Genomic DNA, 15,400 nt, shown 5'->3' on the forward strand with positions numbered 1-15,400 from the left:
TCTGAGGCTTTTTGAGCCTTGGTGCTTTGGAAAGATGGCAGTGCTGTTGGTAGAGACTGAATTTGTAAGAAATAGAGCCAAATTTAGGGGTGTCAGAATTTCCACAGCCAGGACCTTTGCCCCAGTATTACAAGTCAACAGTCACATGACAGAGAACAGTGATGCCAAAGAGGTGATGTCCACCTTTCTCCAACTATTGGAGTATTCCAAGCATGACTTTACCTTCCCCCAGAGGATCAAAGTATCAGTCAGCCAACAGGCATTTTAAAGAACTTACTATGTGCCAGGCACTGTGCTAAATGCTGGGGCATAAAGAAAGGCAAAAACAGAGGCTTTGCCTTCTAGAGAATCACATTAAACATGTGTGTGTGTGTGCGCGTGTGTGCGTGCGTGCGTGCATGCGTGCGTGTGTGTGTGATAGATGAAAGTTAATTTCAAAGCAAGTCAGTAGTAGTGAGCAGGGGCTGGGGTGGGGATGGCAGGCAGGAAAGTCCTTTTCAGAAGGTGGGTTTTGAGCTGAGTCTTGATGAAAGCTGGGAAAACTAGGAAGCACAGATGAGGAAGAAAAGATTTCCAGGCATGTGGGACAGCCCGTGAAAAGACTTGGAGTCAGGAGATGGAAGGTCTTGTGCAGTAAATAGCAAGTATCCAGTGTAGTTGGGTCACAGAGGACATAGAAAGGAATAAAGTCTAAGAAGAGTGGAAAAGTAGGAAGTAACTGAAGGTCTTTAAATGCCGATGAGAGGACTTGCTATTTGATCCCAGAGGTAGGGAGGAGCCTCTAATAGCAGGAGTAGGTATATGATATGACTAGGGCTGTACTTTAAGATCACTTTGGCAGTCAAGTGGAGGATGGATTGGAGTGGGCAGAGACTTGGGGTAGGGAGGCCAACCAGAAGACTATAGTAATAGTCCAAGCACGAGGTGTTGAGGGCCTCCACCAGGACAACAGGTGTGCATGTGGAGAAAGGAGAACATATACAAGAGATATTGTGAAGGTATCTGACACACTGGATATATGGGATGCGCGTGAGTGAGAAGTCAAAGGTGGTATGGAAGTTGTGAGCCTGGGTAACATGGCAATTGGTGGTGACCTCAATTGTTGTTGTTGTTGTGTTTGTCCTTCGTTTTTGAAGAGGACCATGACATCAGGGAAATGATGACATGACTTGCCATTAACTTTGATTTGAATGAGGGAGGGCTGTGCAAGATCACCAGCCCCACTTTCTCCTCCAGAGCCATCTGGGTCCAGTGCCCTGATATTCACCAGGATGACTGGAGATGGCCCAGTGATGGCCTCAACAGGAAAGTTGGAAAAGGGGAGCATTTGAAAGAGAAAGATAATGAGTTCATTTTGGACAGGATGGATTTGAAATGCTTACAGGGCATCCATTTTGAAATATCTAAAAGGCAGTTGGTAATGTGAGACTGGAGCTCAGGGCAGAGAGTCAAGGGACTTGCATGAGATGATAATCCAGCCTGTGTGAGTTCATGAGATCATCAAATGAGATATTGCATAGAGGGAGAGGAGAAGACTGCCTGGACAGACTGTTAGGGGACACCCACGATTAATGGGTATGAACTGAATGAAGAACTAGACTGAGAAGAACTGGTCAAGCAGGTAGGAGGAGAACCAAGAGATAGCAATGTTATGAAAACAAAATGAAAAGGAGAGACTGTCCAGGATGAGAAGATAATCAATAGTATAAAAAAAAAACTTGAGGGAGGCCAAGGATAAAGACTGAGCAAAGGCTATTAGTCTTGGTGATTTAAATCATTGGTAATTTGTAAGAGAACAGTTTCACTTGAATGATGAGGTCAGAAGCAGATTGTAGAGGGTTTAGAACAGAATGAGAGAAGGGGAAGTAGAGGCACCCAATATAGATGGTTTTTCAAAGAGTTTGTCCAAGAAGGGGAAGAGAGAAAAAGAATGGCAGCTAGAAGGTGTGGTTAGATCAAATGAGGGGTTTTAAGGATAAGTGGAACAATATAAGTGAGGGGAGACGGGAGGGAGAAGGAGAGAGGGAGGAAGGGACAGACAGAGAGATTGAAGATTAGAGAGTTCGTGTGGATGATAGAGGAGGTAATGCAGTGGAAAAGATGGAAGGGGGTTGGGATGAAGGGTACTTGTTGAAGGGCTGACCTTGTCAGGGAGAAGGAGTGCATCTTCATTTGAAACAGGGGTGAAGGAGGAATTGAGGGGATGTGATTTAAGATGAGGAGGATGGGAGAAGAGGATGTGAATGGCCACAGTGTATTCTGTGAAGTTTGAGGCATGGTCCTTAGCTAAGAGAGTGCAGAACTCAAGAAGGGGTAAGAATGGGAAGGCTGCTCCGGTAAGTTGGACAGCAAATTAATTGGGTTAGAAGGTTTTTCTTGCTACCAGGAGGGTCCAATTGAGATTGTGAAACATAAATTTGTCACAGACCCAGTCAATTAAATTTGGTCATTTTCTCTGACTGTTGAGGAGCTCATGAATAGGAGTGAGGGAGCAGTAGTAATCCGAAGTTGAGGTTTGTTGAAGAGTGATCAGCAGGCAGTAGCAAAAGGGGTAACATATTTGACCATCAAATATAGTGTATAATTCAACTAACTTAGTTGAGTTAGAGAAGGGAAGTATAGCCAGGTTATGGTAATATCTGAGGTGGTGTGGAGGAGCAGGTCGTGAGATTTGAGTAGAATGAGGAACTGGGAGATTGGGGTATTTAGGAGACATCAGTAAGTATGTGGAAGTCCCCTAGGATGAGGAAGGGAATTAGAATGGAGAGAGAGAATGAGCCAGGCACTGAACTCAATGAGCAAAGAAGGACACTACCCTGGGGAATCAGTGGATAATGGTCACCAGGACCTGAATTGGGTGATAAAGTTAAATAGCTGGACCTCAAAGGAGGAGAAATTGCTAAAAGATGGTGGTAAGATTGTCTGGGAGTGACAATAGAGGGACAGCAAAGACTATTCTGACCCTTCCCCATTACCTATATGTCCAAGGGTTGGGGGAACTAAAGAATGAACATGCAAGTAGTACTTGGAAAGGGTAGCCAGGGATATGGTGCTACCAAGAGAGAACCACGTCTCAGGGATGGAGGAAATGAAAATGGAAAATGTTTAAGATTGAATCAAGTTTAACTTGGCTAATATGGAAATGTACTGCATGACTGCGTACATATTGTCTATATCAAATTGCTTGCCTTTTCAAGGAGTGGGGAGAAGAAGGAGGGAGGGAGATAATTTAGAACTTAGAACTTTTTTAAATAAAAGTTTAAAATTTTTGTTTACACGTAACTGCTAAAATAAAAATTAAATGTAAAAAAGATTAAAGCAAGTTTGTTAGCTTTGGAGCAAGCATTCCAGACAGTATGTGTATGTGCGTGTGTGTGCGTGTGTGTGTGTGTCTGTGTGTACGTACATGCATACCCACACATATATATATGTTTATATATATATATATATATGTATATATACGGAGAGAGAGACAGAGAGAGAGAGAGAGAGAGAGAGAGAGAGAGAGAGAGAGAGAGAGAGATCAGTGAACAGGAAAAATAATTATTATAAGAGAGGATATCTGCTAGGTCCAGACTTTGATCTAGTGCATAAATTGAGATATCTTACTTAAAAAAAAAAAACTACTACTACTACTGGAGCAAGGGCACAAACTTCAAGCTTTTTGACCTTGGTAAGTAAGTTGGCAGGGATAAAAGTCCTTTGCTTTGGTTCCTGTCATCAAATGAAGGAAGGTAATTGTAAAGTTATGTTATTGAAGGTTAAGGCTGGGTGAAAATGGCTTTGAGATGCCCTTGATTCTGCACTTTGCCAGTAGCTATTACCGATAGCTATTAAGGAACTAGAAATTCCTACCTTTATTCAACTGTAGACAACATACTGAAGCAGCAAGAAGAGGCTCCTGCCAAAGTTTGGCCAGCTGACCTGTGGCAGAACGAGTTTCTGTTGTCAGACATTTTTTTAACTCTTGACTCAGACACAGTGTAGAGATGTGTAGTAGGACCTCAGACTTTGCCAGGGGCAGCTAGGTGGATAGAGTGCCAGGCTTGGAGTCAGGAAGATCTGAATTCAGACTTGGCCTCAGACACTTACTAGCTGTGAGACCCTGGGCAAGTCACTTAAACCGTATTTACCTCAGTTTCCTCATCTGTAAAATGAGCTGGAAAAGGCAGTGGCAAACCAATCTCTTTGCCAAGAATACCCCAAAGGGTTCATGAAGAGTCCAACACAATTGAAAAATGATTGAACCATAACAAAAGCAAAGCCCTGATAATTTTCTTAATCCCCCTTTCCATTATCTTTAGTCCTCATCTCTAAAAAGACATGAGAGCTCCCAACACTGTTCTTGTAAGAGTTCAAAGTTCAAAGTCTTTTCTAAGGTTCACAGTTAAGAAGTTATATCTACAGTGTCACCAATGACCTTTCATTTCTGGGTTGTTTTAACTCATGTCTGTGTGGTTGTTAGTTACAAGCACGTGGATTGCTCCTTCACAACCATGTGAGCTCTAGATGGTCCAAGTATTATCTTGTTTTGTAGATAAGGAAACTGAAGTACAGAGGGATTATATCTTGTCCAAGCCGTCTGAGGTTTCTGAGACAGGGCTTGACCCTAGGTCTTTTGATCCTGCTCTTTCTCTCAAACCCTGTTCCTAAGTAGCTCTTAGAGGTTTTATGTAATAAAATTGGATAAATGAATGCAGTTAACCTCTCAGTGACCCACACAACTCTAAGACTTTAAGTGGCAGAAAAGTTAATTACCTGCAATGGGAGTTTCCTCACCTATACCGTCAATATCATAGGTCCTTCCAAAAAGAGAAAGCCAAAAACCCCAACCCAAATGTATTGTACTTTAAAAAAAATCAGTTTTTATGTAATGTTAAGTAATGATCTGAAGCCTACAGTCTCATAGATGCTAGGTATGCAATTTGATGTTTTAATATATTGGTATAAACTATTTATGCAGACATGAATCTTAAAGAAGAGTTTTTTCTCTTTCAAAATAAAAGAATTATAATCTATCCCTCATTATGTTGTAATTTATGCATGTAATACGGACAGTACATACAACAAAGACTGTGCCAAATTTGTGCTCCTAACCCTTAAGTTATAAAGAAGAGTAAGCATAGTTTCTGACTTATGGAAATATAATGATATTAAATAGTTGTGTATTTTTAAAGATGTCATGTATAAGGCTAAACAGGGTCCTTTGTGTCTTTTTAATCTAACTTAAATATTTCTTTTTCTTTTTTTATGGAGCTGAAAATCTCTTTGATCAACTGGAAGAGCAAATGACCACGTAATTAGCTATATTTCTTTTTTGTATCAGATAAATTTTTAATATACTTGCTCTGATAATGTTATTATTATGCTTTCAGTTTGTGCTCTGCTAACAGAGAATGGAAATTATCAGTCACCATATTGTTGATGTAAAATAGAAGAAGACTTGACTGTTTACAAAATTCTTGCTTAATAGACAGTGTATTGGTTTATCCCTTAGTAGAATATAGATGAAAGAAGTTAAATAGCTTTTAAACAATAGTCTCTTGCCAGATGTGGGTACATGCCTGTAATTCCTGCTACTAAGGGAGGCTAAGGTTTTGCATTGTGTGAGCCCCACGAGTTCTGAGGGCTAACACAGGTTGGGTGTTGCACTGAGTCTGGCACCGATATAATGAGCCTTCAAGAGCAAAGGGACACTCATCTTCCTACAGGAGGGATGAACTGGCTCAGTAAGGAAGCAGAGTGAGTCCAAACTTCCAGTGCTGATTATCAGTGGAATTGGACCCATGAATGGCTAGCCACTATACTTCAGCCTGAGTGAGATAGAGACCCAGTCTCAAAATTATTGATAATAATAACAACAACAAACAATATTAAAATCTTAATACAGTTTTATCAACCACTTAATTCTTATATAAGAATTAAGAATTAGATTAAGAATTAATCACTGAAGCCAGAGAATTTTAGTTTGCTTCTCAGGTTTTTTCCATCAGGCTCATATGATAATGATGATGCCATCCAGAAGTAAAATGATCATTTAGCCAGCTCCCCAGTAATAACTTGCCTTCGAATTCCTACCTTTCTCCTCCTTCCATGTTCCTGGTCTTCCTTTTGTTAATGATTTAAGAAATTTAAGAGACACTTAAATTTACTCTTGTAATGAAGGTACTAAAGATACATAGAATAAATGAGAGAGGAGGTGAAAAAAGGATGTCCAAAAGATAAGACCTGTTGCTGGATTAATTGGAAAGGCATTTGAGCCTTTTGGGGAAACCAGAAATTTCAATGTACATCCAAACTTGATTTTTTGTTTTTTGTGTATTTAACCTCAAATGGAAATCATCTAATGACTAGCTGAATTTATTTTAATTCTTGTTTTGTTTAAAAAAAAACTAGTAACAAATACATGGAATTATGGACTATGGATTACTTTATACTTCAGAGCAAATTGGTATTTTCTCACTTTGGAATATCTATTTAGCTCTCTTCTACTATAGATTATCAACACTGGGGTAATAATTCACCAGTGAGTAATCCATTAACCAAAGGTTTATTGCCCTGATCAAAATTGTCAGTTGTAGTTACCTCAGAACCTCTAGCGAAAGGCTATGTGCCAAGATGCTTGATTATGATAAAGTATTCAATTATAACTCAATGTTGAGATATTATTCTCTGCTCCTCTGTATAAGCTTGTGAAAATTCACACACACACATACATACACACTGAATACTGAAATGTCAAAAATTGTGAACTTTAGTTATAATACAATTCTTCTTCATTTTGGGTGTTCTGACATTTCGCCCTTAAAAGGAATTGTTTGACAAAGCCCTCATGGTGGTGGTAGTGGTGGTGGTGGTGGTGGTGGTGGTGGTATCTGTGCGCTTGCGCACGTGCGTGCGCGCGGTGTATATTTAAATACCAAAGTGCTGGTCCAGAGAGTGTTTGCCTCCTCTGGATGGTTGGGAGTTGATGTTAGGAGATGCTTATCTAGTTTGTCACTTATCTTTATGGAATTTGAGTTTAAGATCTAAAGTAAGCCCTTTTGAGGGACAAAGTGGTCAGTTGTACTGATCTAGAGCAAACCTTTTTTCCTAGAAGTTTTCCTATATTTGGAATGGTGCTTGGTTAGCATCTCCAGAATGCTGGGGAACATTACTGTCCTTGATTCAGTCATCTGACAGGATCTCTTTCCATTGACCTACCTGCAGAAGCTGTCTCACTTACTCATTAATGGTGAGAAAAAAGTAACTAAGCAAGAATGGGGTGGGACAACTGTTGTTCTATAGCCGAGTAACAGCCAAGAAGTGATGCTGACATTTATGTCAGCTTATGACCCATTCGCCTTCTTAAGGATGGTCAGATTAGGAAAATTGAGAAAGAGTAGGGATAGTTAAATTGCCTCTAAAAGACTTATTTTAACTGAAGGAAATATTTTCAGTGCTTTTTGGTGTTTTCCAGGTATGCATATTATTATACGGCAGTGGGCTGTGGAGTCCTCATTGCTTCCTACGTTCAAGTTGCATTTTGGACCTTGGCTGCAGGACGACAAATTAAGAAAATTAGACAAAACTTTTTCCATTCAATAATGCGCCAGGAAATTGGTTGGTTTGATATGCATGATGTTGGAGAACTGAACACTCGACTAGCTGAGTAAGTATATTATTGGATATTTAACTTCAAGATGATTCTTTATTTTCAATAACTTTAAAATTTCCTCCTATTTTTAAGAGATCTGACTAACTCTAGAGGAAATAATTACTAGATTGTAAGTGCCCTAAGGACAGCAACTGTGTTCTGTTTATTTATCATGAAGTAGGGCTTATATTTGTAGGCCCTTAATAGTGATTGTCGAATGACATTATGGAGTATACAAAATTAATCCTATCCTCATTACATTGACAACTCACATTTGGTGTATGCATTTTGACATGATGATATGCATTTTAGACTTATTAGTAGTGACAAAAAATAAACGTGAATATGGGTGGTTTGCTTCTTAACTTTTCTCCCTGGGGATGGAGACCTCCTGAGCTATTTGAAATGTTCATGCTCAGTTTTGGACTACATATACATGTTCACAACTGTGAGCCATAGCTCTGTGTAGTAGATATTTGACTTGGTAGAGCAAAAATTGAAAGGAGCATTCATTGACCCCTATCTTAGAGTATCAGAAATAATCTTAGACTCAATAGAAATGATTTAAATATTTATGATTTTTGACAGTTGTATTTATATTCTTTTTTTAGTGATGTCTCCAAAATTAACGATGGAATTGGAGACAAAATTGGAATACTCTTTCAAGCAATAGCAACATTCCTTACAGGTTTTATAGTTGGATTTACAAGAGGCTGGAAGCTAACGCTTGTGATTCTGGCCATTAGTCCTGTCCTAGGCTTGTCAGCTGCCCTCTTGGCAAAGGTATGTAAAACCTGTGAATTTTTACAGAAATGCTTTTCACCCATAGATAAAACACACCTGCCATACCTAATAAACCAACAGCCCCCTCACTTGTCTGTCCACTGGGCTGTAGATCTGCCATCAAAAATAGTAGCAGAAGTGTTCCCTTGAAAGTTAGTCAAATGAGACTGTGTGTATCTTTGTGACTGTAAATTACCCAATAAATTTGTAATCATTAAAATCCTAATGATAAAGTACTAACATGGGGGGTTGTGTTTTTAGCACTGAGCTTGGGGATGGAGTGTGGGTGGTAGGGTGGAGAGAGAGAGTCTGTAGTACTACTGATAGGACAGTAGATATAGAGAGGGAAGTTCTCCCTATTGATGCTTAAAAAATTAAGAAGCCTGAAGTTGATTTAGGTAACCAGCCTATCCTCTGCTAAAGTCTTTTGCCAGTCAACTCTACAGTAAGGCTATGCCTATGAAGAGCAAGCTTTAGGAGGCCCTACTAAGCTAGAAGGTCCTCGAATACAGAATCAACTGCTTGTTCTTCTTCTAAGGACCAAGAGAATTAAATGTAGAGACCCTCATCTACAGAAAGCCACCTCCTCATCTGTCATTCTCTGCCATAGAATCCCATGAAGCCTGGCTACTGAGACAAGGAGAAGCATCAGTCTAGATCAGTGGAAGGGGGTGTATGTGTGTGTGTGTGTGTGTGTCTGTGTGTGTGTCTGTGTGTCTGTGTGTGTCTGTGTCTGTGTCTGTGTGTCCGTCCATACAGAGGAAATCACAACTCTATTGAAATATAAGGAGTCCTCCAATTTCCCACCATTGCCAGGCAAAAGCTAGTAAAACTGCCTTTGGGGTTTCAGAATCATAAATTTAGAGCTGGGAGGGATCTCAGAAGCCATTTCTTCATTTTGCACATGAAGAGATTGAGGCCTAGAGGAGTCAAGCAACTTGCTAAGGATCTCATAGGGAGCAAGTGCCAGAGGCACCATTTGGATCCCAGGCACTCTGATTGGAGAGGCAGGGTTCTTTCCATGTACTACGATGCTCTCAGATCATTGCTGTCCTTTGGTGAATTGTTTTCCCTAATAGATGGCTGTCCTTGATATTCATTATGACCGGTGTAAAATGTTTTAAACGTGAGGGAGAAACAGACAATGTGAGATTAGCCCCAAGTACTGTATTCCCTAGACATAACCTTGGGATGCTAAAGGAAGACTGAAGGGAGTTGACCAAACCCAGAGGAAATTCAAGCTATCATCATTGGAGAAATTTAGAAAAAAAAATGATACACTGACTTTATAGCACGGCTTTTATTTCTTCACTCTTTCAAGGATACGGAATTTTGTTGTTGTGGGCCCTCTGACACTAATGCAACTTAGATCCTCTTACTTATTAGATGTTCTTTGAATTTACTTAAGGTTCATTGTTGTACAGCAACAGTCCAACACCAAATGTACATGGACCAACAATACAATATGCAATTTGGTGTGTGTGTGTGTGTGTGGTGGGGGGGAGGTCTGAGCTTGTAATTTCATCATAGAGGAAACTCTACCAATGCGAATCAGTCCTGTTCTTTGAGTTTCAGTCAAAGAACAAGAATTCTTAAACTGGAATCAGTGAACTTGCTTTAATATTCTGATAATCATATTTCAATAGAATTCGTTTCCTTTCGTCAAGCAAGGTAATTTATATAAAGAGATTGGCAGCATTGAAAGCCATAGGCTTAAGTACACCACCAGAGGAGTCCATGACACAGGAAAAGGTTAAGATCTCCTGCCTTAAAGGATCACCTGATACTCTAAGGCAGGGCTGTCCAAAACACCGGCCGTGCGCCCCCATGTGGCCCGCCTGTGTCCACCACAAGCACAGAAATAGACACAAATGGTTTAGTTAAAGCATTTGTTTCCACGCCCTTAGTAAATATGTGGAGTAAATATAGGCAGGTCACATAAAATCGTACTGCGGGCCACATGCCCTGGACAGCCCTACACTAAGGGGTTGAGGGACTTGTCCGTGGTCAAAGAGACAGGATGTGTTAGAGGCTGGAAGCGGACTCATCTTCTTGACTCTGAAGTAGTCTCTATCCACTATTCCCTATTACCTCTCAAAATGCCTAAAGGATATAAAATATAAAATAAAATAAAAATATACAGTGCCTAAAATAAACTCCAGTGTCCTGAGATGCTTGAGGAATTGAGGGACCAACATCATCCCTCATTAATGGAATAACTGGCATTTTGGTGAAGTGTTGGTGGTTAAGCAGCACGCTTTTTTCTTTTCATCCTTGTTGATTGGAAATCACTTTCAAACTATGCCCAAAGAGCTATAAAATCGTGCATACCCTTTGATCCAGTAATGCCACTACTAGGCCTGTATCCGAAAAAGATCATAAAACAGAGAAAGGATCTACACATACAAAGATATATATAGCAGATCTTTTTGTGGTGGCCAAGAACTGGAAATTAAGGGGATGCCCATCAATCAGGGAATGGCTGAACAAGTCGGGGTATATGAATGTGATGGAATACTACTGTGCTATAGGAAATGATGAGCAAGCAGATTTCAAGAAAAAAAAAACCTGGAGAAACTTACATGAACTGATGCTGAGTGAAATGAGCAGAATCAGGAGAACACTATACATAGTAACAGCACCATTGCGCGATGATCAGCCATGATAGAATTAGCTCTTCTCAGCAATACAGTAATCCAAGATAATTCCAAAAGACTCATGGTGGAAAATGCTATCTACATAGAGAGGAAGAACTACAGAGTCTGAATGCACATCAAAGCATACTATTTTCATCTTTTTTGTTTTTTCTTTCTAGTGGCTTTTCCCTTTTGTTCTGATTTTTCTTTCACAACATGACTAATGTAGAAATATGTTTAACATGATCATACATGTATAACCTATAGCACATTGCTTGCTGTCTTGGAGAGGGGCAGGAGAGAGGGAGGGAGAAAAATTTGGAACTCTGAATCTTATAAAAAATAAATGTTGAAAACTAGTTCTACATATAACTGGGAAAAATACAATAGTATTAAGTTGAGGGTGGGTGGGGTGGGAGAAATCACTTCCAAATGAATTAATTCACTTTATTGACTTAGTAAGTCCAGGATAATGAACCTAGCTTATCCTTCTATACTATATGGTGTCATTCCTCATAGTAGGGAGAAGTGGTGTATAGGTGCTGTGGCAGATTTGAGCATAGTCCTTTTCCACTTATGTGTGGGACCTTTGAGAAATATTTAGACCTCAGTTTTCTCATGAGCATAATAGTTACTCTAGGATCATAGGATCAGAGATTTTGAGCTTGGATGTGATCTTAATGAAAATCTAGGCCAACTCTCTTATTTTACTGGTGAGAAAGAAGGGGTCCATAGGCTTAACCACACCACCAAAGGGGTCCATGATATGGATCCCTAGAGAAGTTAAATAATATTGTCTCACATCTTCTTTAGGAGGAAAGCTAAGTTTGAATCCAGATCTTTTGGTTCTCTTTTTTACCACCTTATATTACTTCTCTACCTCTCTACCTTAGTGGATAAAATATGATAACATATCTAAAATGCTTTGCAAGCTATAAAACATTATGCTAGTGTAAGCTTTTATTATCCCCATTATTTATTTGTTTGGCTTTTGGTCTAGGCCTATAATATGCTATAGGACATTCTTTTGATCAATACAAGTAAGCCCTTATTCTGTCATTTATAGCTTTAAAAAGTTGCCTAGAACACTGAGAGTCCAATGTTTTGCCTAAGGTCACCCAGCCACTGGGTGGCTGAAGTGGGCCCTTCCTGCCCCTGAGGCTGGCAGAAAGGCACCATAGTCACTGCCCCATTTATATATTGGTTGTATGCTTTAGAAGGAAGGGGAGAGGAGATTAAGTCTCCTGACCTACAGTGCAAACCTGGCGTGTTACTAATCACTAATAATAGCTAGCATTTCTATAGCTAATGTTTGCAAAGTGCTTTATATGCTTGATCTCTGGTAACAGTTCCAGGTTCATTTTTTTAAAAAATGTGTTTTGTCATTTCGCCTTTTTCTATAAAAAGTGATATGTTAGGGAGAGGGAAATCTGGTTAATTTAAAGGTTTTTTGGAGTAAATAAGGATAGAAAATTCATAAGGAATTGCTAGTATTTCTATATTGGCATAAGGCTTACAAAATACTTTATAAATAAATGTGAGCTATTATTATTGAGTTCCTTCATTTGATCCTTGACCCTCCTGGGTGATAGGTGCTATTACCATCCCCATTTTGTCAGTGAAGAAACTGAGGCTGACGAAGTGCTTAGGTAGGGTCACACAACCAGGACCTGTCTGAAGGAGTTTTTGGATTTGGGTCTCTCTGACTCCAGGTTTAATGCTCTCTCCACCAAGCCACCTAAAGATGGTGTTCTGAAACTCTAAAAGTTAACATACTCATAACATAACTTTGAAGTTTCATTCCTAATGACTAATGTATCATTATATCCATAAGCCCCCAAGTTATCTAAATGATTTAAACATTTAGTAGGAGCTACTATAGTTAATTGGCTATGTGATAACATGTATGTGTATTTGATGGAGATTGCTGGCATTTGGCTTTAAGTTCTAGGTACAGACAATTAAGACGGTATTTAAAATGTAAAGCCCTTTTTGTTTTAATTGAAAGTTTTAGAGTACTGACAATTACAATTATGACAGTGGAGGGTATTGGCAGATCAAAGATCAATAGGGCTTTCTAGGGAGCTGGGTAGATGGCTTTCCCATGGATCATGACAAAGGAAGCTTTTTGTTGCCCCTGGCATTAGACATCTCCTGGAGGCTCACAGCCTTTGCTGCCAACCTGACTTTCCCTGCCCTCCATTCTTCATTCCTGGTCCAACACGGTCGAGACCTCGGTATAAAGATGACAGCTGTAATAATAGATCGTACCCTACATCCATTGCCTTTAGGTATACACAATTCTTTTTCCTCCTTTTCTCTGCCATTACATAATACCCAGGAGAGAAATGTTACACCTGGCTACGTTGCATAGAGGGTTATATATGGTAACTTCCTAAACTAGATATTTTAGCCTTTTTTCTGTCATGGATTCCTTTTCAGGATAACGTTTTTAAATGCAGGCAAGCATTTAATATTTATTAAGCACTTACAGTGTGCCAGGCACTGAGTTAATTATTGAGAACACAAAGAAAGACAAAAAAAAAAGCAGTTCCTGCTCTGAAGGAGCTCTCAATGCAATGGAGGAGACAATATGCTATCAGTGATGTACAAATAGGATGTATACAAGGTGAATGGGGGAGATAATCTTAGAAGGAAAAACCTAAGATTAAGGAGGACCTTAAGCTTTTTGCAGAAGGTGGGACTTTAGCTGAGACTGGAAGGAAGCAAGGAGGCAGATAATTCCAGGCATGGGATACAACCAGTGAAAAAGTCTGAGTTGGGATGGAGTACTGGATATGAGGAACAGCAAAGAAATCAGTGTCACTGGACTGCAGAATAAGGGGAAGGCTGTAAGGTATAAGAAGACTGGAAAGGTAGGGAGGGTAGGTTATGAAAAGTTCTAAAATATGGTATATGAGATTACAAAGGAAATCAATTATTTTGAAATGTAGTTATCTACATCTATCTAGTATATGTGTACATCTTCCTTCCTTCCTTCCCTCCTTCCTTCCTTCCTTTCTTCCTTCCTTCCTTTCTTCCTTCTCTTTGCTCTCTCCTCTCTGTCTCTGTCTCTCTCTCTCCTTCCTTTTTTCCTTTCTTCCTTCCTTCTTTCCTTCCTTCCTTCCTTCCTTCCTTCCTTCCTTCCTTCCTTCCTTCCTTCCTTCCTTCCTTCCTTCCTTCCTTCCTTCCTGCCTTTCTTCCTTCCTTTCCTTCTTTCTTTCTGTCTAGGTGAATAACCACTGGCCTCAAGTGTTTTTTGAAGGATTGAAATAGACTGTACCTGCCACCAGCTCAAATAGCAATGTCTCCACCTTTTCATAGCTGGACTTCATGAGTTGCTGGGGTCAGAAAAATGAATCATTTTGATGATGAGCCTCTCCCCACTTAGCTAGACTGGTTCTCACATAGCAGTTCAGCACTGAGGCTTTCTAGCTGCACTGAACTTCCCAGAGCTGGCCCTCCCTCCACTGGTGTAACCTTTAAGAACACCAAAGCATCATCACCTTACCAGCATGAGTCATCAGAGTAGAATTTTATTGAAGGGGTTTCTAAATCATGGGATCAAAACTGGATTTTTCTATCTCTTTTTAAACAGATACTGTCTTCCTTTACTGATAAAGAATTATTAGCATATGCCAAAGCTGGAGCAGTAGCTGAAGAGGTCCTAGCAGCAATTAGAACTGTAATTGCTTTTGGAGGACAAAAGAAAGAGCTGGAAAGGTTGGTTTCTCTCTCTCCCTCTCTTAGCTGATTGAAAAAAATATATTGTACTTTTAAGTATTTCCCTGTATGCCTTGTTTTATTATACTGCACATAAAGAAAATACTTCTGTGATGCTTGGTATTATTTTTGTTGTTGTTCGGATGTGTTCTACTCTTCATGATCCTATTTGGAGTTTTCTTGGCAAAGATACCAAAGTGGTTTGCCATTTCGTTCTCCAGCTCATCTTACAGATGAGGAAACTCAGGCAAATAGTATTAAGTGACCAGACCAGGGCCACACAGCTAGTAAATGTCTGAGGCCAGTTTTGAACTCAGGTCTTTGTGACTCCAGGCTCTGCACTCTATCCACTGCACTGGTGTATGAATTTCCATAAAATATGACATGTTAGAGGTAGTCTACCAACAGATTCTTGGTATTCAAAGGAAGGAATAATTTCTGTTATGCATAAATGTATTATAGCTGAAAATTTTCTGATCAGTTCTAGTAGTTTATCACACAGTTGATTTACATGCAAAAGGCATGCAAAATAATTCTCATTCTAGCCTGAGCCAGTCATTATTAGGATAGTAAATCTACAAGGGGAAAAGGCCCTATCCATAATGTGTTCCATGATATTTTT

At 39.6% G+C, this 15,400-nt stretch overlaps 1 protein-coding gene across 4 annotated transcripts in view; it reads left to right on the plus strand.

Moving 5' to 3' along the window:
* The window catches only part of LOC118849943 (ATP-dependent translocase ABCB1-like), a 319,035-nt gene that overhangs the window by 56,957 nt on the left and 246,678 nt on the right, over nt 1-15,400 (plus strand). For all 4 annotated transcript variants that reach the window (XM_036759053.1, XM_036759050.1, XM_036759051.1 and 1 more), the window contains 4 exons: nt 5,257-5,296; nt 7,460-7,651; nt 8,248-8,419; nt 14,654-14,778. In XM_036759053.1, coding sequence (XP_036614948.1) covers nt 5,257-5,296; nt 7,460-7,651; nt 8,248-8,419; nt 14,654-14,778 — 529 coding nt within the window. The remainder of the gene's footprint in view (nt 1-5,256; nt 5,297-7,459; nt 7,652-8,247; nt 8,420-14,653; nt 14,779-15,400) is intronic.

The sequence above is a fragment of the Trichosurus vulpecula genome, chromosome 5 (assembly GCF_011100635.1).
Source record: "Trichosurus vulpecula isolate mTriVul1 chromosome 5, mTriVul1.pri, whole genome shotgun sequence".
Lineage (NCBI taxonomy): Eukaryota > Metazoa > Chordata > Mammalia > Diprotodontia > Phalangeridae > Trichosurus > Trichosurus vulpecula.